This window comes from Solea solea, chromosome 5, assembly GCF_958295425.1.
Source record: "Solea solea chromosome 5, fSolSol10.1, whole genome shotgun sequence".
Classification (NCBI taxonomy): domain Eukaryota; kingdom Metazoa; phylum Chordata; class Actinopteri; order Pleuronectiformes; family Soleidae; genus Solea; species Solea solea.
Window position 1 is genome coordinate 18,045,373 of NC_081138.1, and position 22,534 is coordinate 18,067,906.

Genomic DNA, 22,534 nt, shown 5'->3' on the forward strand with positions numbered 1-22,534 from the left:
TCCCCCGTCCTGTCCTCTTCATAAAACCTGGAATGTGCTTCAAAGAATACACAGTATCTTTCTTCTTTGAATCAAACATCTGTCAATCATCAGCCAGTAAAATGTGTGCCAATTTGCTGAAACAACTGTGCAAGGCAGAGAAGCTCCAGACTGTTCTGTGTTCTAGGAAGTCAAGTGAGTCTCCCCAATTACCTCCACCAACACAGTTATGTTTTGAGCCTTCAGATTGTTTGTTTGTCTGAGAGCAGCATAAATTAAAGTACTGATTTGGATTGAAATTCTCAGAGGATGTCAGTGATGGCCCAACAAAGAAGGAATTATTAGATTTTAGTGGTAATCAACCTTGTGAGGTAGGGCAGTTAATTGACACTCTGGTGGCCTTGGCAGAGGATTTTTCCACTCTGAGTGGTTTCTCTCATTTAAACAGGATTATGTTGATTTGTGAACTGAAAACAAAAACAAAAAAAACAGTGCAAGCAAAACAATGAACACTTACTGTATTAAAAACATTAAACACAACTTAAACAAGTGGACATGATAACACAAAATAACTCAAATCTTTTTAACTTCAAATTCAGTTTGCTCATCCTAACAAAGGACGTTTTTTGATCTGAAAAAATAAACCGACCATGTCTTCACCGGTTTTTCGGTCCTGGAGTTTCCATATTTTAAATTGAGGCTGAAACATTTGGAAAAAGAAGAGGTAAACACATCTAATTAGCTCATTTGTCCCACATTTGTCTGCAGCATTAACTCAAACATTTAAGGACACATTTTCTGGGGGTGTGGGTATTCATTCTGTTCATGTGGCACCGAGTGTACAATTAGGAGCAAAACGGGCACAGTGAGACTAATAGTGAGCCACTCCTCCTGCACAAAAGCACAGTGGTTGGACACTGAACATGCTGTTTCAATCCAAATATTAGCTTTTGTATATTATGCGTGCAGGAGGAGCTCTGCAATGATTCTTCTAATCCTCTGAACACTTTTCACAAGGACACTAATCACAGGATAAATGTTCATGCAGGGCTTGGTCTGACACTGGTGTAAATCCTCAGACTTGTTCTGCCCCCTGCTGGTGAAAAGAAGAGACCGCTCACCACGCAGTACTACCTCCGCCTTGGCAGGTGGCGCTGTAGGACAGCGCAGCTTCCCTCGCAGTGCTTCCGACACCAGCGAGATCAGACAGTAGCTAATGCTTTGGTAAATATACAAACAATGGGCAAGAAACACAAAAAGCACAAGTCCGAAAAACACGGATATGAAGGTACGTACGTTTATGTCATACATGCGCAAATGAGTGATATCTTTGTGTTAATTTGGGTTGTAATGTAAAGGCTTAAAACCTTGGTCCGCAGCCATGTTAGCATAATATTAGCCAGATGTATAGTTAGCATGCTAACTCTCCGACCGGTTGCTATGGTTTTGTCCGCGTATATAAAGCTCTGTTTGGGCAAACGATCAACGTTTAGGAACGTGATATAATTACTGCACGTAATTGTTGCTGTTTTTAATGTTTTAATGCCTACACATTATACATGTTGGCTCTTTGAGGCTTCTATACGTACACATACATAGACGCCACTGTGTCCGCTCCCGTCGAAACATCAACGTCGCCGCCACATTGGTCCGGGCAAAACCAGCGTTACGGTCTGCAAAGAGGTTCATTTATCGGAGTTTGTGTGTGAAGGAGAAAACAAATATATATATATATATATATAGGCCTACCATATTGTAAATAAGTATAATATTAAAAGTACTATATGCAGTGTATTTATAAGTAAGGAACAATCATAGTAAAAATACATTGTTGACAAAACAAAGCCCCTGTGGGTGTGATGTTTGCAGAGTATGGAGAGAGACCACTGAAGCTGGTGTTAAAAGTGTCTGGAAATGAAGTGACGGCTGGAAGCTCAAGTCTGGATACCTTTTACGATGAGCAGCTGGGGGACCATGACAAACCCAAAGACAAGAAGAAGAAAAAGAAGAAGGACAAAGAGAAGAGCTTTGGGTCACCAGAGGATGACAGAGGAAAGAAAAAGGTAAAGTGTTGTGGAGATGAGAGTCAAGGATGTTTGCATGAGTATTTTATATGGCTGTTCTTACATTACAGTTGATGTTTGTTTTTTAAACATTAGATAACAAAAAAGAAGAAAGGACAAGATGCAGATGGAGATGATGACAAGGACCAATGCAGAACTCCAATCCGCTCAGAGCTGGATAAACAGGAGGGTTAGTATCAAATCCCTACGTATATGGAGTTTTTGTTCTTTAATACATTTTTCTTAACCATTTTTTATTTTTTGACCTGCAGAGAAAGAACAGACTCCTCTTCAGGAAGCTTTGAACCAGCTCATCAGGCAGCTCCAAAGGTATGTTGGGAATTATAGTATCACATGACACCTATCTGTCTGTCTCTCTCTGTGTGTTTTTGTAAATTAAATCTGTATATGTCCTTTCTCTATAGGAAAGACCCAAGTGCGTTCTTCTCATTTCCAGTGACAGACCTGATTGCTCCAGGCTATTCCTCAATTATCAAGCGTCCTATGGACTTCAGTTCAATGAAAGACAAAGTAAAGAAAGAGTGCTACCATTCTCTGGATGAACTCAAGGTAGCTCTTTAATTGGATGCTACATATACCCATACAGCAGCATGAACCAAAAATAATTATGACTTCAAAGAAGTTGGAAGTGCCATAAATGCATGAAGTTATACCTTTATTAAAACCCCTTTCATTTACCAGTGCTGTATTTCACCACGTCGTCAAGTCTTCTCACATGTATTTTGTTGTTCATGCAGGTGGATTTCAGGATCATGTGTGAAAATGCCATGATTTACAATAAACCTGAGACAATCTACCATAAAGCTGCTCGCAAACTGTTACACTCTGGAATGAAGATCTTGAGTCAGGTATGAAACTGAAGTTTTACACCAGCTGCATGTAATGTGTGCTTGTGCTTGTTAATATGGACCCTGGTATGTTTGATTTGCTCCCCCATAGGTCAATAACCAAGGGTTGTATGAAACTAATATGTAAAATAATCATTTATATTAATTGTTGTGTATACAATCAGTGTACGGCTGTAGGAACAAGAAGTATTTTCAGTGATACAACAGATGGGGGCAGCAGATATCCTCAAATGAATTCATATAAAACCATAGATAGTACCAACAGATTTACTGGACAGATTGTCTTTCTCTAATTACTCATCTTCCCTTCATGTCACTACATCAATTCTTTGCTACAGGAGAGGCTGGAGAGCCTGAAGCAGAGCATTGCATTCATGTCTGGCATAGATCCTTCTGCCAAACAACCAGGGAAGTCTGAGGAACAAGTAGGCACCAGCCTGGACCAGACCAGAGAGGGATCCATGGCAACAGACAGCGAGAGATCGCAAACGCCTAGCACACCCAGGTCCTTTAACCACGCTGACTTTATATATACCACACTTGTTTCCCATAAATCTCTATTCAGCAGGGGAGCCCAGGTTACAATGTGAAATTATTATTATTTAACATATTTCTAAAGTTTAAAATGTAAACATGTGTGAGATGTCCCTGAGAGATTGCCCCGTTCCTGCAATTTTAACAGAAAATCAAAGCTTACATAGTTAGAAATGTCAACAACACACAAGGAGCTTAAATAGTGAATCTGGCAAAAGTTAAGACTGCAGTGCTCAGTTTCTGTGAGCATGTTTTCTTCCGAAGGTAAAAAAAAAAATTGGTTTTCCACTGTGTAGCTGGAGGTGGAGAATGTGAAGAATGCCTTGTAGCATGCTGGGTCTTGTATGCCCTCATAGTTGTGTGTCTGTGTAATCAGTGTGTTGTTGCTCGGCGATGCAGCAGAATGCAGCCATAAAAAAGTCATCATATGCTGCTTATGACTTGTCAGAGGAGCAGCCTAAGAAACGCCTCGACTGCTGGTTTTCCCTTCAGCCAGTCGATGTCGTTTTTATCTCGCAAGATAGAGATATATTGTCAAATCTCGATGGTGCTCATTGACACCAGTCAAAAAATTAAATTAAAGGAATGAAAGGCCAACAAAGGATTATAATGCATGAGAAAGCAGATTTCCTCCCTACAGTATTTTGTGTTGCTGCTATGTGGATGTTTTTTATCTATCCTTGGTACACACAAAAAATCTTCAGGGTCAAAGTGTCTCATCTGCCTTTGTTGAATTTGTGTTTCATCTGCAGACAGGACAAGGACTCCAAAGACGAAGCAGCAAAGGCAGAGAAAGAGTTGGAGGAAATCCGCAAGGTCATTCGGGAGTCTGGAGGAAAGCTGTCCAACAGATTGCTGCAGTGTGAAGTGAGGAAGCACGGTTAAACTTTTGAAACGGGACATATTCATCAATAAAATGTGATTTTCATGAAAGAAAATTAAACAAAAAACATTCTGTAGTTTTATTTTAGTTCCATAGTTGAAGTTTTAGACAACCTTACATCCGAATTTGAGGTTTCAGTCAATCAAAAGTGATGGTTTTCCCGTCATTGATTGCCGACAAAATCGATTTTTGTTTTAGTTGGAGTTTGCGAGGCAGAAGACTGATGGTTCCACCACTTTGGCTATCCTCAACCCAGCTGATCCGTCAGTAGGAGGTGAGTCCACCTTTTTAGATGTTTTAACTCCTATAGAATTTCATTGGCAAAGTAATTGTTAATGTAAGAAAGTTATTTCATATAAAGTCTTTAAGATAAACAATGTGGAGAGAGCACTTGAAATCAGCTAAACATGAATGCTTCCTGTTGCAGAAGTTGGTTACTGTCCTGTGAAACTTGGCATGATGTCCACGCGGCTGCAGAGCGGTGTGAACACCTTGCAGATGTTCAGGGAGGACAAGAGGAACAGGATTACTCCAGGTACTCTCCCGTGATACCGTCACATGTTACGAGGTCTAAGTTGACTCCTCTTTGAGTGCGCCGCTGACGATGAACTGTCTGAAAACGCTTCTCACAGTGACTTACATGAACTACGGGCCTTTTACCTCCTACGCGCCCGCGTACGACTCCAGCTTCTCGAACGTCAGCAAGGACGAGTCCGACCTCATCTACTCGCTCTACGGAGAGGAGTCCAGTCTGCAAGGCTCAGACAGGTAGGAACAGTCGGACCATGAATGCGCTGCAACTTTGTGGTATTTACACAGAATTCCACTTTAGGCATTCCTGGCCAATTACTCTCCAGATGTTTCAAAGCGTACTCAGTCTGAAGGAGACAAGCTGTCACTAAGCTTCATCTCGACTGTCTTATACATCTGCATCAGCTTATTCCTGTTGGTTTCCTGTGCCTCTATGTCACAGGACACCTGCTGAGTGACTGTAACGTCCGTTACGTCACAATAAACCTAAACTTTTACTTCATAGTGGCAATTTTACTCCATTACACTTCTTGATCCACGGCTGGTGTTGTCACCGCCTGTACTCACACTCGTATGCCAGTAAAATGCCAGTGTCTCTGTTACCCAGAGGAAAAATGCCAGACTTTTTAAGAAGTAATTTTACTTAAATGTCAGGTCTGTTTGTAAATAATTCTTATGCTGTTATTCGTCTCTCTTGAGATAGACACGGCATCTCAGTGAGATTATCTGTGTTAATGCGAATAAAACGTTCAATAAAAATAAAAACACAGCGTATGATGGGCCAAATATGCGAGAGAGGGCAAGAACATGGAATGATGAAAAATATCTAATCGTGAAAAATGCAACAATGAAGAGAGTAAATTATATGTTGGTGGTTTTTACTTCAATGAACTCAATTATTTTAACGAGGGTTCTTTAGAAAAGTTGAACTCGTGTTACTACCCTTAAGTGGGTTGTTTATAATGTTGCTCAGTTTTCTAAATGTATGTGCGTGTGTCGTTTTTTTGTGAGGCTGTCAATTAATATGCATCGGTTTAGAAGATGTTGCTGTTTGCTTTTTGTTTGTCGAGTCATTGTGACAGAAACTGTCACTGCTCCATCACAGTCCTTTTGTTTGTCTTCTTCTCTTAAAAGGAAGCGCACGGTCACTTTGTTTTCCTCACATATGAAAATAACTCACTGTTGTCAGGTCTTCAAGTGTGTGTCAGTGTCAGCGATGTCAACATCGACTTCTTGCTCAGATTGATGTTCGTTGAATCCGTTTGTTTTTGTGTGCGTCAGCTTGTCAGACTTCCTGACCAAATCGGACGAGTACGTGTACAAAATGGCCGATAATCTTCTGGATGCTATGACAAACGGAGAACATTCAAAAACCCTGGTGGAGCCAAAGCCAGTAAGCACTTTCACCACCACAGAGTTTTGACAGCACAGGGGGAAATGTCAGGACGGATCTGTTCAATGACCGTGTCGTCTCTTCCTTCTCGTGCAGGTGCTGCAGCCAGAGAGTGCGCAGGAAAACAAGCATGACAGCAAGGTGAGAGAAATGTGTGGCTGGATCCCAGACGAAAACACCTGTTGTGTTCTTGTTACGTGGCGAACGGCTTCAGTACACGGTCTGCTCGGCCGCACACTATAAAAATGGAAATAGACACGGAGTTCGTAATGATAAATATCAGCGTGGCGTTCGGGAGAGCAGCTCCCACTGAGCACACGATGTTGCGTAACGCCTCGTGTGGGGATGCTTGATTTCATTTTGTCCGTATAGATGGCCTTTGCAGATGGTTGCCGCGTCAACCAGCTGTGTCAACATAGCAGGGGTCTGCCTTTAGCTTTGATCCATCCATGCATGGGAAAAACATTTCCCCATCGCAACGCAGCGGTGCTACGCGCTAACAGCCCACTGGTGGACAATTTGGAGAGGCCCATATTTTCTTTTAAATGCCCGCCGGCTGCACGGCTGAATCGCTCCTCAGAGCGGTGTAGGAAACCAAAGCACAGGCACCTCCATCAGACACACAGCGCCCTCTGTCCCGTTGTTTGCTGTTCTTGGCTACGCTCTCATCACCTGCTCGCATATTGCAGCATTTTATTAATCGGTTTTGTTTTTTTTGCATAATTTTACAGGCTTCTAAAAGCCTGGATGTTTCCTCAGAGCAACAGCTATCTGATGCTGTTTTCTAATCGGACTCACGTTTTCTCCCTCCTTCTCTCGCAGGTCTCTGAACCCGAAGCTCCCAGTGGCAGCAGGCTCGACTCCCTGTGCTCTCCTGAAGGCCTGCGGATGGGCGAGCAGCTCTCTGGGGGTAAAGCATCACTAACTCACTTAGTTTGTTAGGTAAAGTTAGGGTCGTAAATCACCATTTTCAGTACAGGATAAGTTCATTATTCAATCAAAGCATTTGGGTAATTCCTATATTTATACGGAAACTTGTACTGGACACTGTTTGCCCCCTCTGCACATAAAACTCCTTAAACTGAATCGATTGCAGTCTCTAGCACACAGTCCTCACTCTGTGTCTCAGCTGAAACTAATATGAAGCATCAGCAGTCTGACATAGCTGAATTCAACGGGTGACTTCTTCTCTGAAAAACAAATTAGTTTTCCATAAAACCACAAACTTTTTGACTCCGAACTCGTACATTGTAATTATGTCAGTAAGGGATCGCTTCCATCAAATGTAAAAATGCAAATGTTTAGCTCTCTGATATTAATGCAACTGTCAGACTGAAGGGTCCACAGCAGGGTTCAGACAAAAGAAACTCACGTGTGTTTCAGGGTGAGCACAAGGTAACCAGAGTAACACGGCGGATTTATTAAGTGTTATGTGTTTATCCGTTCCTGTCACAGAAGCCATGCACTTCCAGCAGAAATTGGACGAGACAACAAAGCTGCTGCTCAAGTTGCAGGAAGCACAGAAAGAGCGACTGAGCGCCAAGCAGCCGCCGAACATGATCTACGTACTGGCACCGACTGCCAAGGAACTGGAGCTGTGTAAGTGCTGCACGTCTCTGTGTGCCTCCACTCAAGCTGTAGCCTCCAGCTGTTGACGTGTGTAACGCCTCACCTTTAACCTGTTCAAGCTTCCATCCTGCACAGATGTGCTTTGTCTTTTAGCTGCAGACAAGTTCAGACAGTGACACTGACCTCATTCCCACAGATGTAATTAACTGAAGACTTTGGAATCTCTGAATATTTGCACTGCTGCTTTTATCACTTCCTGTGTTTGCCGAGGCTAAGGTGGCTAATGTCAGTTTGCTCTGAAAATTAAACTATTATTATTACTAGTATTTCCCTTTTTAACATGTTATATCTGTTATACTTGTTTACTTAGTACAGAAACCATGTAAAGACAGCAAGATTGCTTAGCCTTTAACCCCAACTTTTACTTTTCATTTCTGGGCAGATCCGGGCTTGCTTTCCCCATTTTCATTCTTAATGCTAGGTTAAGCGAAACTAAAGTTACCTGGGGGCTGTTGTACAAAAGTGGAATTAAGAAAACCAGGAGACGTTTGATGTGGATCTGTGCAGTCCAGTGACCGGTCACGAGACTTGATCGCATGCAGTTCAGATTAGTGCGGCAAATCGAATTTTTTCTGCTGAACCAGATAATCAATACATCGCATACAGATCATATTCAGGAAACACCAGGGTGTCCGACCTGTTCTGAAACACTCGTCTAAGTAACAGAGAATCATCATTTAAAACCACTTTGTGACAGAAACACATGAATGGGTATTTTATATTATTGCCCTCATCGCCGACTTTATAACCATCACATCTGTAATAATATTACATAAAAACAGTTTTGATTAAACCTCTGACAGTAATATGAACATTGGCCCTCATGAAAGAGTAATAACGACTATCAGCAGAATTAACGAATCCTTGTTATATAAATCGCCATGGTAACTGTTGGCCCCTGCTTTCCTGCATACCGAGTTCAGCCTGGATAACTGAAATATCCTGGCTTAATCCCGTATCCTAGTTTCATGCAACAGGCCCCAGGTTTCTAAGAAAGTGAATCATTTATCAGTCAAAACATTCCTTTAAAGTAACATGTATACAGCTTCCCGTTTTCTGGCCAATCAATAGCAATAAAAAAGATTATTAATCTTTGTAAACATTCCTCCTCTTGTGTCCTCACAGCTGAGAGGGTGACGGCGAATCTGGCCAAGCTCACCGGTCAAGTGGCTCCATGCGACGTCAGCAGCGTCTATGGCATCAGAAAGGCCATGGGCATCGCTGCGCCTCCGGGGCTTTCCGAGCCCTTCACAGACCTCACTACAGGTAAACAACCCCGCCCACTCCTGCATACGTGTAACACGTGGGAGACGAAGTCTCATGGTGTGGCATTTATGTAAATCCTCACCGCGACAAGCGAGACACCTTTTCCTCTCACTCTCACTGATAACGTGGCTGCCAAATCAAGGACAAAAGGAGAAACTGCTTTCAGCCACATATCAAAAGAATCACCGGATACAATCTACATCTACAATATATTGCTTTTTATTGCTGTTAGACAGATTTTTTCTAGCTGGAATTGCAAACCGCTCACTCCTCAATCAATGGTTCTTTTTATGTGAACGCTTTGTTCAGTGACTAAAACCTGCTGCCATGTTAACAGTGAGAGCCGGTGTTTGGCCTCCAGGCAAGTGCACACAAATGCTTTAGTGAGGTATCAATATTTTACACAGTTGTTCTTCAGAAAACGTCAACTATCCCTTCAATATCCATCTCAGCCGCCACGTAGCATCTCTCTAATGTGCCCTTCTCTGTTTTTCAGTGGAGGAGACGTCTGAACCGATGGACACCATCTGTCAGGATGTGGTTCAGGTCATGGCTGTAAAATAGAACTTAAGCCTCCTTCATTTAGTTTAGTAACTTAAGCTTTGTATTAGAAATTTGCTCTTTGTGATGTTTGTATGCATTTCACTTAATAAACTTGTTTTTTTATGACAAAACTCTGCCGGTTGAAATTAAAATACACAACGACAAGCCAGACACTTAGTAAAACATTTATTACATTCTGTAACTGTACAAAATCCAATGTCACATTTGTTCACATTAAGGCTTATTATTATTATTGTTATGTAACCACAATGACAGACTAAATGATGGTCTGAAAAGACAAGGCCACAAGACAAATTGGTTTTCAAGAGGCACAGAGTGTTCCATTTCGGGTCAGGTGACCATCGGGTAAACATTCACAGCAAGGCAGGAGCTTGAGGTGCTGGGTCACACGAACGGATGACACCGGTGCAGAGAGACACGGGTTTCCCGCGATGCAGTCAGGCCGACAACAGTGAGTGAAAACAGATTTCTTATTCCAGCTGAGTACACACTGACGGATGCCTTGCACACATCACGTGGATTTACTCGTCTCCGTCCTCTTGAAACGGCAAATATCTTTTCATAGGTTAGCACACTTGGAACCGAACATGACAACGTGTCACAACTAAACTTCTGGGTTAATAATCAAAGACGCTGGAGATATAAGAGCGTAAGGACGTCCGCATCGACTGTACAGTCCGTTTCTCGACATTGAAACAGCGTCATGTACTTGTAAGTCTGGCTCATTACACGGTAACAGCAGTGTCCTTCCCTTGTCAAACTGGAAAACTATGTGGGTCAAACAATATGATCCAAATATGATCTTCAAAAATGCTCCAGCTGTGTCTCTTCTTTTTTTTCCTTTCTCAAACATCCAAGTTAAAGACAAAAAAAAGGGATACAAAAGTGACCGACAACTGAATGTGAATGCGTTGGTGAATAGAAACAGATTTTGATTGTACATAGTGACAAACTCCCCAGCTTGACTCCCACTTCCTGAACGGGCAAAAAGGGCCCAGAAGTGAAGAGAGTTCAATGTCACGTCCATCACACATCGCAGCAGCAGCAGTTCCTTTTCAGTCCTCGGTATTTTTCATTCAGCACGGTCACAGGAACACAGCAGCGTCACAGTCCGGTCTGTGTCAACACTTTGTGACGCACAACAGTTTGTAAACTCGCTGACTTTGTGTGCGTGAGTCTGTCGGCCGCGGTGGCCCGAGCCTCAGCTCAGCCCCATGCCTTGCTGCTTGCTCATGTCGGTGCACAGAAAGAAAGTTTTGAGCTCACCTTTCCCCTTGACGTTGATAAATCCCCGACATTCACAGGAGTAGCCCAGCTTCTGCAACACCTCGGATGTCTCCTCTGTTACCTGGGAAACACAAATCGAGTGATGACAAATGACTGCGCCTAGAAAAGCTGATATATATCATTTATTTACCTCCAACTGATGAAATATAACAATTTAACAAGAAGTAATGATACACAAAATGTATTAAACACGTATTGAACAACACCCAATGTATAAACTAAATATTACAGGAGCTGTATGATAATTAAGGAAACGTGAAACTGAGCTGGCTTCTTTGACAACAACAGTTCAGCTGGTACTTTCACAACTTCTAATGTAATTTGCAGCCTGCAGACACAATTCATGATGTGGAAAAGAGGTTTAAGTGCAGTTCCTCGTAATTCGTCTTTCAGTGCATGAAGGACTGAATCCTCAAACCATCTGGCAACCTGGAGTCTCTGTGGAGGAGGGGGAGGAGGCGGGGACCAATACTTTTTATTTGAATTGCAGCACCTGTTTTACTTGCATATCTTAAATATATGGTTGTCCAGTTGTAATTGGACGTTGGGATTCCTGAATTCCTCGTCGAAACTTCCCTTCAGGTTGGAATTACAACTTGGACAGAACCCCAACACAGGATTCATTAACTGCACTTCTCATATTGAGTCTATCTTACACATAGTCCTGTTCAATTTATATCCATGGACATGTTGCTACACTGTTTGTACCACTTTTAACAACACTTTTAGGTGACGTCATTTCCAGTTCCGACTTCCAATATAAATGGATGCAGCTATAGCCAATCTAAATCCATGAAAAAAAACGGAACTCTGTCACGTGACGTTTGAGTGACTTAGCAGCATTTAACTTAAGTTTATGAGAACAGGTAATCATGTATTATATATGTACGGGTTGTTCAATTAAAGGGTGGTTTCACCCACTTTTTTCCCCCAAATGGTCAAACATAGTAAATTGAATTTTATTCATTTTTTTCAATCCCAACTTCCTCTGTTGTTGTGGCAATGAGACATGTAGCTCAGAACCACTGTCTGATGATCGAGTAACACATTTTTCTCTTGAAATTAGTAAAAAAAAATTTGGGGGGTGAATTAGCCCTTTAAAAGGACAATACACAGTAGTTACGACTTCCACAAAGTGTAGAGTTGTAGGGGAAATGCTGATAATATATTCTTCTCCTCTCAGACCATTATGTCTGTAACCGTCGAGATTAAAATGAACAGATGTGGGTCAAAATCTGCAACTAGATCATTGTAAATCGAGCTGTGAGCGAGCTGAGATTTGCAAAACCTTCTGAACGCCAAATGAAACATAGTTTGCTTCTGTTGGACTGAAGTGAAGTGGACTACGTGCTGTACCTGGATCTTTCCGAGCTCCCCGGTGCTCTCCATCCTGCTCGCCACGTTCACCGTGTTGCCCCAGATGTCGTACTGAGGTTTTCTCGCCCCGATCACTCCTGCGATCACTGGACCGTGATTGATGCCTACAGAAAAACCACAGAGGGCGCGCAGTTTAAATCTGGATTTTTGTGATCACTCATGTCGTGTACACATGTAGGATTTTCGAGGAAGAACGATGAAACGTAGAGGAAAAAAGGTAAATGAGACTGATTTACACATGTAGCACACTGAATATTACAGAAAGTTTTTGACTTTTTAGTTGTCAGATTCACTGTATTTAGAGTATAAAGGAAAAGTATGCTGTCACTGCTCAAATGGAAATGCCATTTTAGTAGAGTAGAAGTCTGTGTTGTTAGAGTTCGAGTTGTTCAGCTGCTGATATCAAGGGTTTACTTCACCCAAACTCACTCTGCTCAGAATCAACTGTCTGGGAAAAACTGTGTCACGACTGCAGACACAACAGACCTTTGTGTGTCTTCTGTCTCCACGTCGTGCTTTGAATACATTTTTTTTTTACTTTATATATTATTTGATGTTCTCAGCGTTTCTACTGTCATTTCTCCTATAAAAAGCTCAAAGACAATTCTGAAAGTTTCTGTCCTTGGATCATAAAGATCCCTCATAACACGGCTGAACTTTTACAGACCTGACTCTTATCAAATACAGTGTCTCTTGTTGCAGGAATGCAATCATGCTGAGTGTAACCAGGGAAACCTGTTGTGTTATTGTGTCAAACCTCACAGACGCAGTGGACACAGTGCAGCGCCGTGCAGGACTCAGCTGAGCACACTCACCCACACGCAGCCTGAAGCTGTTGAAGGAATGTCTGTTGATGCCGTCCAACTTGCCAATCAAAGCGATGGCAAACTCCACCATGTTTCCGATCTGGGCCTGTTGCTTCTCTCGGTCCTGAAAGACGACAGTCGGAGCCAAGTCAGTCACTCCACAGCTCGGCATGACAGATTTAACTTTTATGAGGGTTTTTAATGATAATGTTCACGGCACTGCGGAGAAACGCTTAAAGCTGCAGCGTGTCATTTTTGTTGTTGATGTTATTGTTCGGCCTCTGTTTAGTTTTCGTGAACAAAAAGTATGTAATATTGTGTGTGTGTGTGTGTGTGTGTGTCCTTTGTCTGAAAACAGGCACAACTATCAGACCTGACTGAGGGAACGTTTGTGTGTATACAGCAGTAGTGCAGGGACGGGCGGGTCAAGAAGCATTTATCCCGACAAACTACCGAATTATATGTATATGTATATATATATATATATATATATATATATATATATATATATATATGTATATATATATATATATATATATATATACATATACATATACATAAATATCGAGCATCAATAGGGATTTGAGTTTCCTGCTAAAAGCAGTATAAATATAGAACACTGTTCTTTTTTTACAGCTTCATTAAAATTAATAAATAAAAACAAAAAAAAGGGGGGGTTCTTCTACAAACACAAAAATAATACGGTTTGGATAAAATTCAGGTGGTGCCTTGAAGAGATGTACATTTTCCACTTTTCCCCAATTTTCCTCAAATTTAAATTTCTGTAGCTTTAGAGAGAAAGTGATTCTTTCCATTGCAAAGATTTGGTAGAAGATATCATACCCTTCTTTAATAGATGGGGGCGGGCTTGAGCCAACTCCTTGTTTCTACGATGCGGCGGTAGATTACAGTATAAATATTTGTTGGTATTCCAAACAAGTATTTAGTTCTTTTATTTAAAGATATTGAGTGTGGCAGTCCAAACTGAAGTTAATTTCAACCTAAATCTAATTGTTATTTCAGACAATTACGGTTCGATTCACTTCTAAAACTTTCTGTGTTTTCAGTCATACTTTAACCCACTTGCAACTGTCTCACTTTAAGAGCACACTGTTGCTGTCGCCTCCATCTGTCCTGACATAAAACAAATCACTTCCTGTTTGACTCATTTCGATCTTGAGTGACACACAAACTAAACAGAGAAGTAGTGTGAACTCATCTGGCGATGGTTTGAATAAAACAAACATTTTATCTTGTACTTAGTTTTAACAGAGTCGATCTGACCCAGGCTTGTCCTGACTCAGGTCTGAAGCCGCAGCTACTCCACCTGATTGTTCTCCTGACCCTGCGCCCCACTGAGCCCTGCAGCAGCCATGTAAGTGCTGCCAATTGTCTTGATCTTCTCCACGCCGCTGAACTTTGGCTTGGACAACAGCTGTGGGGGTCAGAGGAAAATCAAAATGAGTGAGCTGTGCATGTGCAATACTTGTCTCAATGTCCACCATGGCGGGGTCCACGTGCTATGCAGTAAAGAATTAAGCTCTTTGACCTCGTCAAAGTCGGCGATGATCTCATTGAGCAGCCGCAGACACTCCAGGCCCTCCTTGTTGATATCGCACTCTGTGTAAAATTCTTTGAAGTCTGGCACCGAGGCGAACATCACACACACACAGTCATAGGACTTGTAGTAGAGGTCCTGTCAGGTCAAAGAAAAATAAAAAATCAACAGTTTTATCAGGAGGGAGAACTTATACAACTCACAGTTAGTGAGGCTGAACTGTTAGTGTGAGGAAGGTAGAGACAAGAGAGTCACAAGAAAATCAAAATCACATAATATTCAAATAAAAACTAATGAATTAGCACTGATAATTCTAAAAACATGCAGATTTGAGTGTGAGAGTGGATGGTTGTTTGTCTCTATGTTGGCCCTGTGATGGACTGGTGACTTGTCCAGTGTGCACCCCGCCTTTCACTCTATGTCAGCTGGGATTGGCACCACCAACCCCCTGCAACCCTCATGTGGAGGATAAAGCGGTAGAAGATGAATGAATAAATGACAATTATGACACTGGACAAACTTTGTTTATTTGTAAATCCCTGTAAAGAGACACACTGGGTGGCTTCTCACCTCATTCTTTTTGTTCTCCCCAACAAACAGCGTTGCCACATGAGCCGGAAGCACGTTCTCCAGCAGCAGCCGGTTCAGGTTCTCCCTGGTCTCGATCTCGTCCTGCTCCGTGTGGTTCTTGTACTTCAGTAGAAAATCCTGGCGGAAGCAGGACTCGTTCTGAGAGGCAAAGTTCACAGCAGACGATAAAGAGAACCATTAACTTTAACAGTTTTATTGGGAGAGCTCACAGGACTTCTTGCAGTGGCATTGATTTGTTTCAGTGATTGGCAGACAGCAGGGACAGACATTAACAGACATGTCGATGATGTCATGACAGTTTTTAACCCAATAAAATGAGAAAGAAATAGGCAGAGAGCGTCACTACCTGTTGTGAGATGATGAGCATCGTCACCAGGAAGAGGCTGATGTATATGCAGCTCATCACCTGCGGGTGTTTCACCAGACCTATCCATCTCAGGATAGAATCATCTTCTCTGTTGTAGAACAAAGGAGAACATTATCATCATGTTATCTGTTTCAGTGAAATATATGACCCGCTCAGTTAGAGTAAGGTTTCAGGTGGAGCAGCAGAGGAGAACACAGCACTCAGCCGATAGCATTTTCTTTTCATACTCAGTCCCACCTGCTGCAGTTCCAGCTGCTGTTAGTCTGAGCGTAGAGGACATTTCCATAGACCAAAAAGATTTCCCTGTTGGTGCTGAGGATGATGATGTAGTACACTGTGGAGGCCAGGGTGAGGAAGAACACTTTGAGCTCAAAGCTCACCCGCAGGAAGACTCCACATGCAATGAGGGAGAGGATGCAGCAGTACACGGAGTACTGAACAGAGTAGGGAGGGAATTAAGAGAGGAGGTCAAATTTCAGAGGCAACTTTCCTCATCACAGGATCAGACAACATCGATAGATATTGACTGACAATAGAGTAATATTGACATTTATTAACATACCACTTTCTTAAACAAGTGTTTAACTAACTATTTATAAAACAGCAGAATAATAATCAATTGTTGATAAAAGCTTTACAATGTAAAAAAAGAAAGAAGAAGAAGGTTTTCTTAAGGGAAGATCTCAGTACATAAATTATTCCACAGTTCGCTCCAGCAGCATTAAGCCCAATCATGCTTAGTCATCAGTCATGACCTGGGAATAATGAGAGAAGCTCTGACCACTGATGTGAGAGTATGTCTAGTCGGTTTGGGGTTGATGTATTTATGATGTATTCTGCGGCCAGGCTTTATTGCTTTAAATCATGGGATGAGTAGACATTTCGAAGTCTGTGCAGAACATAACAGACAGCCAAGGAGAAGTCGAGAGAAATGTGTTCATATTTCTTGGTTTTTTGATCTAGTTGGCGCTGGTCGAGGAAGTTCTGACAATAAATTGCAATAAGTAATACAAGAAAAACTGTTGTGCCGTCTCTGGCACTTCATTAAATACATTCCAGGTCTATTTGCAAGTATTTATTTATGTTCGATAGTAAAAAAACAAACAAAAACATATTAAAATTGTTGGTTAACCAGTCACTCAATCACTCACCGGCAGGTAGAAGAGGCCTCCATCTAATCCTTGCTCATGCGAATTATTTGCGTGACATAGGTCAGAAATATCAACTGTCATACGTGTCTCAATGAAGCACTGTAAGAGGATTAAAAAAAACAGATCTGACTGACAATCAACCACTGGACAGAGTGCATTCAAGTGTGGCATGGTGGCTATCAAGTGTAGCACAGCTAGAAAGGGAGTTTTCAATGACCCTCTCTTAGCACTCGCCACGTGAGTGCAGTCTTACCAGGTTGAACACTGCCAAGATAATAATGACCATTGTAGTGATTGTGGCCAGAGGGAGGCGCACACACGGCCGCTTCACCACCGCCTCTGAAACAGCTGGCAGCCACTGGCACCTTGACAGCTTATCTGGAAACAGGAGCTGCATAGGGTAAAGAAAAAAATGGGAGAAAGAGGGGATCAAACAGCTACAGGGGAGCATGTGACATTTACAGAGTCATCCATCTTAAGTCATGATGACACATGTTTGTGAGAGTGGCTATTTACAGTACAGGAATCTGTCTGGGCGGGGAAAACACCACCTCAAGGACTGAATGTCAGGTGACAGCCGCCAAGCCAGTGTGTTAGCCATAAAAAAGCTTCAGCACTGTGAAGGCTGAGGAAAGCTTCTATAGCATGTTTCCATTCACATACTGGCCAAATGTGGTCACATGTGCTGTCACCATGGACATATACACAATCATCACGTTCGCCTTTACTCTACAGCTACTATTTACTTACAGTGCAGTGACTTTTTACCTTATAGTGGTTCAAAAAGCACTTGAACAATATGTGACACACTCGCACATGCAACAGTGCCAGTGGAGCAAGGTCACTGTGAGCAACTGGGTGGACAGGAGACAGAGAAAGAGTCAGGGTTGAACCTCCAACCCAATGTTTAGAGGATGAGCAGCTCTACCACCTGTGTCACAGCTGCCCCTTTTAACCTTGTGTAATCTGTTCTGCTTTTACCAAAAATGCTATGTAACATTTTTATTTTTTAAATTCAAGGTCATACAGAGAAATTCATGACAAGAATGAGAAAAAAATTTCTCAGCATTTTGAGATTTTAAGTTAATTATTGACGTCAGAAACAGAAATGTGACCGCACAGTGTGTCAAACAGTCATTCGCTGTTATCTTATCTGTGCGGATGTTGAGAAAGGACTTCCTTAACATAACACGTTAATCAAACTACAAGACTATGTCAAATATTTATCTACTATAGACAAAACATTCACATTTAATTTCACCTTTTTCAAATTTAAAGAAAATAAATGAAGTAAAGCACAGGCATGAATTACAGGTCAGGACTGTATGTAAGTGCTGCATGAAGGAAAGGCCAAACTTGTCACACTGACATTTGACCTGCATACAGCACGGCTGGAGAGCTTCCTGTAAGGAGCTTTTAATGGGTAGTTTTGACTGGGTAGTCTTTTTTTCACCGTTCTTTTTCCGCTGCCAACAAACCCAAAAATAAACAGGCACACAAGAGGCCCGAAAGAAGCAGTGACCTAAAAATGAATCACCAAAATATCCAAACAGTGAGTGAGACTTAACACACTGACCTGTAAGTGACCTGCGTAACAGATGGCCAGAGTCGGCAGCAGCACACAAACCAACACTCCGAAAGACATTCCCAGCATCTGTCGACTGACGGAGATAGAAACCATCAGTATCCACCAGTCTTTCCTTTACCCATACATCACACACAGCTTAATCTGCATACAGTAGTGTTTTTGAAATAATTGATAAGCTTAAAACAAAGGTGCAAATTGTCAGTTCTTCCCCACATGATGAGTTTCAACACATTTGTGACACACAGATTTTTTTTTTTATATCACACAGTAGAAGTTGGTCTTACTCACTCCTTTGTGACAAACATCTGAATTACAAAGATGCACAGGAAGATGAAGGTGGCACAGCCAACGTAGTGTTTGAACATCGGCAAATCCAGCGCTCGGTACTTAGAGGAAGAAACACAGAACATAGCTGAACCTCTGCTCTGCACGAAACATACAACACCACAGAAACACACAGTTAAGGCCACAAGTATTTGGACAGTCGTGCATTTTTGCTTTTCACGCTCTGTGGAAAAATGAATACTCTGACAAAGATCCATGACTCAGCTTTAATTTGGGTAAGTCTGTGTGTCAGATGAGGCCCTTTTAAAACACAAGAGGTTGCCAAAATTGCAAGGGTTCAAAATACTGTCCAAATAACTGCAGGCGAGAATGTGAATGCTTTCAATGATCTATCGGTCAGAAAGCATGTTAAACTAACCTGTTTTTCTAGGTCTTTCTTAGGAAACCACAGAGCTAATCGGACACTCTCTTCAGACTTAGACCACTGCCTGAGAGAGATGGAAAGGCGAAGGAAGGTAATAAGGAAAGAGGAAAAACAGAATAAACAACCCAATAATGATGCTAAATGGAAAATCAGCTCACCACCATCATTACCAGACATGAATATCATCATGTCTAATGATATGTTGAAATTATCAGGCTGAAGTGACTCAGGTGTGATTTTTCTCAGGGCTGTATAGACATAGAAATCTTCGCCAATTGTAATTTACAAATCCAATCTGTATCAGGTCAGTATGTGGTCTAAGATCAGATGTTCTACATATCCCATTGAGACATGAATGAGAATGATTGTATGAGAATCCATTTTTGCCGATGTGCATGTGCTGAGTGTTGACGTCATCAACCTGCTCAATAGAAATGGGGCAAAATCAAACAACAATGGAGGAGTCACTCACTCTCTAGAGCAATGAAGATACAGCTTATCTTACACATCTCCCATTTAAATACCAAGGGGTCTCACAAATATGACAGTTTCTGTTGTTGTTGATGCATGCAAAAAGGTACTTGTTTGAGAGGGCAGTCACGTTCAGATGCACAAGATTATCAACCAACAGATCTGATCTGCAGTGAATCAGACTTGAAGATAGCCTAAATGTAGAAGGATGTTGCAATCACCTGCTGTTTTCCATTATCAAATACTGAGTTACACTCAAAGTGTAACCTTTACTGTGAAAATTGACCTACTTGCTACTGAGCTCATCTATGGTAGTGGTCATCTCATTGTGTAGCTCCTCATCAAACTTGATCTTCTGGGATTTGTTCCTGTAGCAGAAAGGACACAGACAATCAGGAAGAGGAAGACAGACTGACACAGAGACATGCAGGCTGATTGGAGCAGATGCTGGAAAACCAGATCAGGTCATGCAGGTTACTCAGTCGGGTCCCATTTAGTTGTGCTTGGAGGCAACACAGTTAATGCCATTCTGAGCATTAGTGTGAAAAGTGAGTCATGTTTGTGCCCGTGAGAGTATGTATGTAGAGGGAGTGTGTCCGATGCACAGCTCTGTGTGTTAGATGATCTCTGTGGGATTGAGTGGGAGTGTTTCTGCTGTGCTTCTGCTTGGAAACCCCCAACTCTATCAGGAAGGAAACACTCACCACAGATGCACAGTCCCAGATACACACAAGCCCCAGTCAGTGATCAGTGTTAATGGGAGCATGTCAGCCGACTATAGTTACAGGGTCTTTGTATGAGAAATCACATGTTGCCCCATTCAAAAATGCTACATCCATACTACGAGTTTTTCATTTGAAAATGGCATTTTCAGACAAAAACTATCTGCATCCAGATGAGCGTTTCGGCTCCGTCTCAGAAGTAATCTGGATTCATACTACAGCACCGGAAAATGTACATCACATGACCATTCAGGTAACCTGGATTCTCGTGTTGGATTCAAAGAGTGCCATTAACAAAAAACAACAATGGTGTAATAAAAGTAATAACAAGGATTTTTGTTAACAGACTGACGACGATAAGCTGAAACTGAAAGAAAGTGTTAACAAAGTTTTTCCTTCACAGCTGATACTCAAGTTGTGGCTGAAAAGAACCAAACACGGAGTGAGGGTGGGTAAAGATCTGCGTTTCCAAAGATCTCCGTCTCTGCCCATTCAGACTAAAACAGGTCCAGAGTTTTCAAAAAAAAAAACAGAATGAAAAAATTTAAAACCTATTTGCCGGGGACTAAAACACTTTGGCAATGTGGATGGCAGACGTATCCAGAACAGAATGTATGCCCTTTTGAAATGAAAATGGAGTAATTTGGATGTAGCCGGAGAGAAAAGAACAGTATTAGACCACTGCTCGCTCAGGTTAGTGTTGGGACAGCAAGGCGCTTCACTAAGGCAGTAGTTCTCACCAGGGGGAAACAACACCACATCGATATTTTGGGGGTTTTGGAGAGTCACAGGGTGCAAATTAATATTTTTATATTGACATTTATGTGTTTTTATTACTGTGATAAATTAACATTTAGGTGATTCCGTATGAGAACTGGTTGTTAGGCACTAAGATGCAATTTAAAAACTATGTGCAAACTAAATAATTGATCAAATCATGTGAATATTCTAGTCCTATTGCTATAATAAGCAGCTATGAGCGAGCCCTTGTGATGCTTCACTCAGTGGGTCATAAGCCAAGTTTTGAGAATTACTGCACTCTTGAAAGACCTTGCAGGCCATGAAGGCCCCACTCACTTATGGCTGCTGAATGGATGTGCAGGCAAGGACAATGGTTCCTCTAGAGACTCATCAAAGCTGTGAGGGCCCAACAGCAAGACACAACACAAATTCATTATAAAGTCGAAATTAACACAGGGCGAGTGATCAGATATAAGTGAAGATTTTTTTCTAAAACTATTACCAACAGCTGGATTTAGGGGATAACACACTGTGCTGCTCTGAGATGTCCTTGAACCTTAGCGGGTGCAACTCATTTCACAGTCACTTCAGCTTCAGACAAATTTCACCAGCTGCTGCCTCTACTACAGTGAATAAAATGAATAATTTCCAAGATAAAACCAACCTCCATTCTCCAGGGGTGGAACACTTGTACTTTAAGGCCCACACCTATCTTTTCTGATCACATTACGACAGCCCACACTGTTTGTGTCAGTATGTCCGTTTCCCACTAATCACTAGGTACAATATAAATATTTGGCTGACCACATCCTGCCTCTGCCAGCCAGACAAAGAGAATTCACTATTAAAGGCAATAAGCATCATCAGTCTACCTATGCATTATTTGAAGCCAATGGATGTGCTCGTCATATAGCTGCTGAGCGCTCTCACCAAATCTACTGGAATGACAAGAATGAGTGCAGCGATACTAAGCAGTCCTTTAGTGATTAGTGATGTTATACAGTATCGCTGGTTTTAGCTACATGGTAAATGGTTTGTATTTATATAGCACTTTTCTAGGCTTGATGAACCAATCAAAGTTGCTTTGCACTGCAGTTTTGCCATTCACCCATTCACTCACTCATTCATACAGCACAACATGTGGAGCACATTTTCTATCACACACTGCCAGCTGTGGAGCAACATGGAGTTAAGTGTCTTGCCCAAGGAGCTGAGAAACAAACCCACACCCTTCCAGTTAAAAGACAACTCACTCCACCACTGAGCAGCAAGTAACTGACACATTTCTTGATTGAATTTTCCAGGGATGTAGGTTATGGCCCAGAGAAGAAATGATTTCAATGTGTGATCTGGACAGGGACACAGATTCAGTATTTCTTCTCCTTTTTAAATAACAATTGATAACCTTGCAAGATAGGGAAATTCAGTGGCCTCTTTGAGGTTTGTGCTCTCTGC

The 22,534-nt window shown here is 41.8% G+C and overlaps 2 protein-coding genes across 4 annotated transcripts in view; one reads left to right on the plus strand and one right to left on the minus strand.

The window, feature by feature from the left end:
• The first annotated feature begins 1,128 nt into the window (after positions 1–1,128).
• Positions 1,129–9,821, plus strand: brd7 (bromodomain containing 7). Its single transcript, XM_058628844.1, has 17 exons — positions 1,129–1,267; positions 1,849–2,042; positions 2,139–2,232; positions 2,315–2,372; positions 2,468–2,612; positions 2,801–2,911; positions 3,250–3,416; positions 4,198–4,312; positions 4,527–4,602; positions 4,756–4,863; positions 4,961–5,096; positions 6,141–6,252; positions 6,349–6,393; positions 7,075–7,162; positions 7,708–7,851; positions 9,007–9,147; positions 9,644–9,821. The coding sequence occupies exons 1-17, from the start codon at positions 1,219–1,221 to the stop codon at positions 9,709–9,711; spliced, it is 1,851 nt and encodes a 616-aa protein (XP_058484827.1). The 5' UTR covers positions 1,129–1,218; the 3' UTR covers positions 9,712–9,821.
• Positions 9,822–9,863: 42 nt separating this feature from the next.
• adcy7 (adenylate cyclase 7) overlaps positions 9,864–22,534 on the minus strand; it is a 55,217-nt gene continuing 42,546 nt past the window's right edge. The window contains exons 13-27 of one of the 3 annotated variants that reach the window (XM_058628841.1): positions 21,416–21,475; positions 19,907–19,984; positions 19,140–19,209; positions 18,725–18,822; positions 18,425–18,509; positions 17,102–17,239; positions 16,849–16,947; positions 15,935–16,131; positions 15,677–15,785; positions 15,310–15,468; positions 14,731–14,877; positions 14,509–14,616; positions 13,191–13,305; positions 12,355–12,479; positions 9,864–11,059 (exon numbers count right to left, since the gene is read on the minus strand). In XM_058628841.1, the coding sequence (XP_058484824.1) occupies positions 10,913–11,059; positions 12,355–12,479; positions 13,191–13,305; positions 14,509–14,616; positions 14,731–14,877; positions 15,310–15,468; positions 15,677–15,785; positions 15,935–16,131; positions 16,849–16,947; positions 17,102–17,239; positions 18,425–18,509; positions 18,725–18,822; positions 19,140–19,209; positions 19,907–19,984; positions 21,416–21,475 (1,735 nt within the window). In that variant the 3' untranslated portion in view covers positions 9,864–10,912. Of the gene's footprint in view, positions 11,060–12,354; positions 12,480–13,190; positions 13,306–14,508; positions 14,617–14,730; positions 15,188–15,309; positions 15,469–15,676; positions 15,786–15,934; positions 16,132–16,848; positions 16,948–17,101; positions 17,240–18,424; positions 18,510–18,724; positions 18,823–19,139; positions 19,210–19,906; positions 19,985–21,415; positions 21,476–22,534 lie in introns of those variants that run through there. The other 2 variants (XM_058628842.1, XM_058628843.1) reach the window with 2 other exon arrangements.

Bases quoted from the DNA above. Each gene is read 5' to 3' on its own strand.
- brd7 (XM_058628844.1), top strand. From the start codon at position 1,219: ATGGGCAAGAAACACAAAAAGCACAAGTCCGAAAAACACGGATATGAA. The intron at 5,097-6,140 runs GTAGGAACAGTC...TGTGTGCGTCAG, and splicing joins AGTCTGCAAGGCTCAGACAG to CTTGTCAGACTTCCTGACCA. The intron at 7,852-9,006 runs GTAAGTGCTGCA...GTGTCCTCACAG, and splicing joins TGCCAAGGAACTGGAGCTGT to CTGAGAGGGTGACGGCGAAT.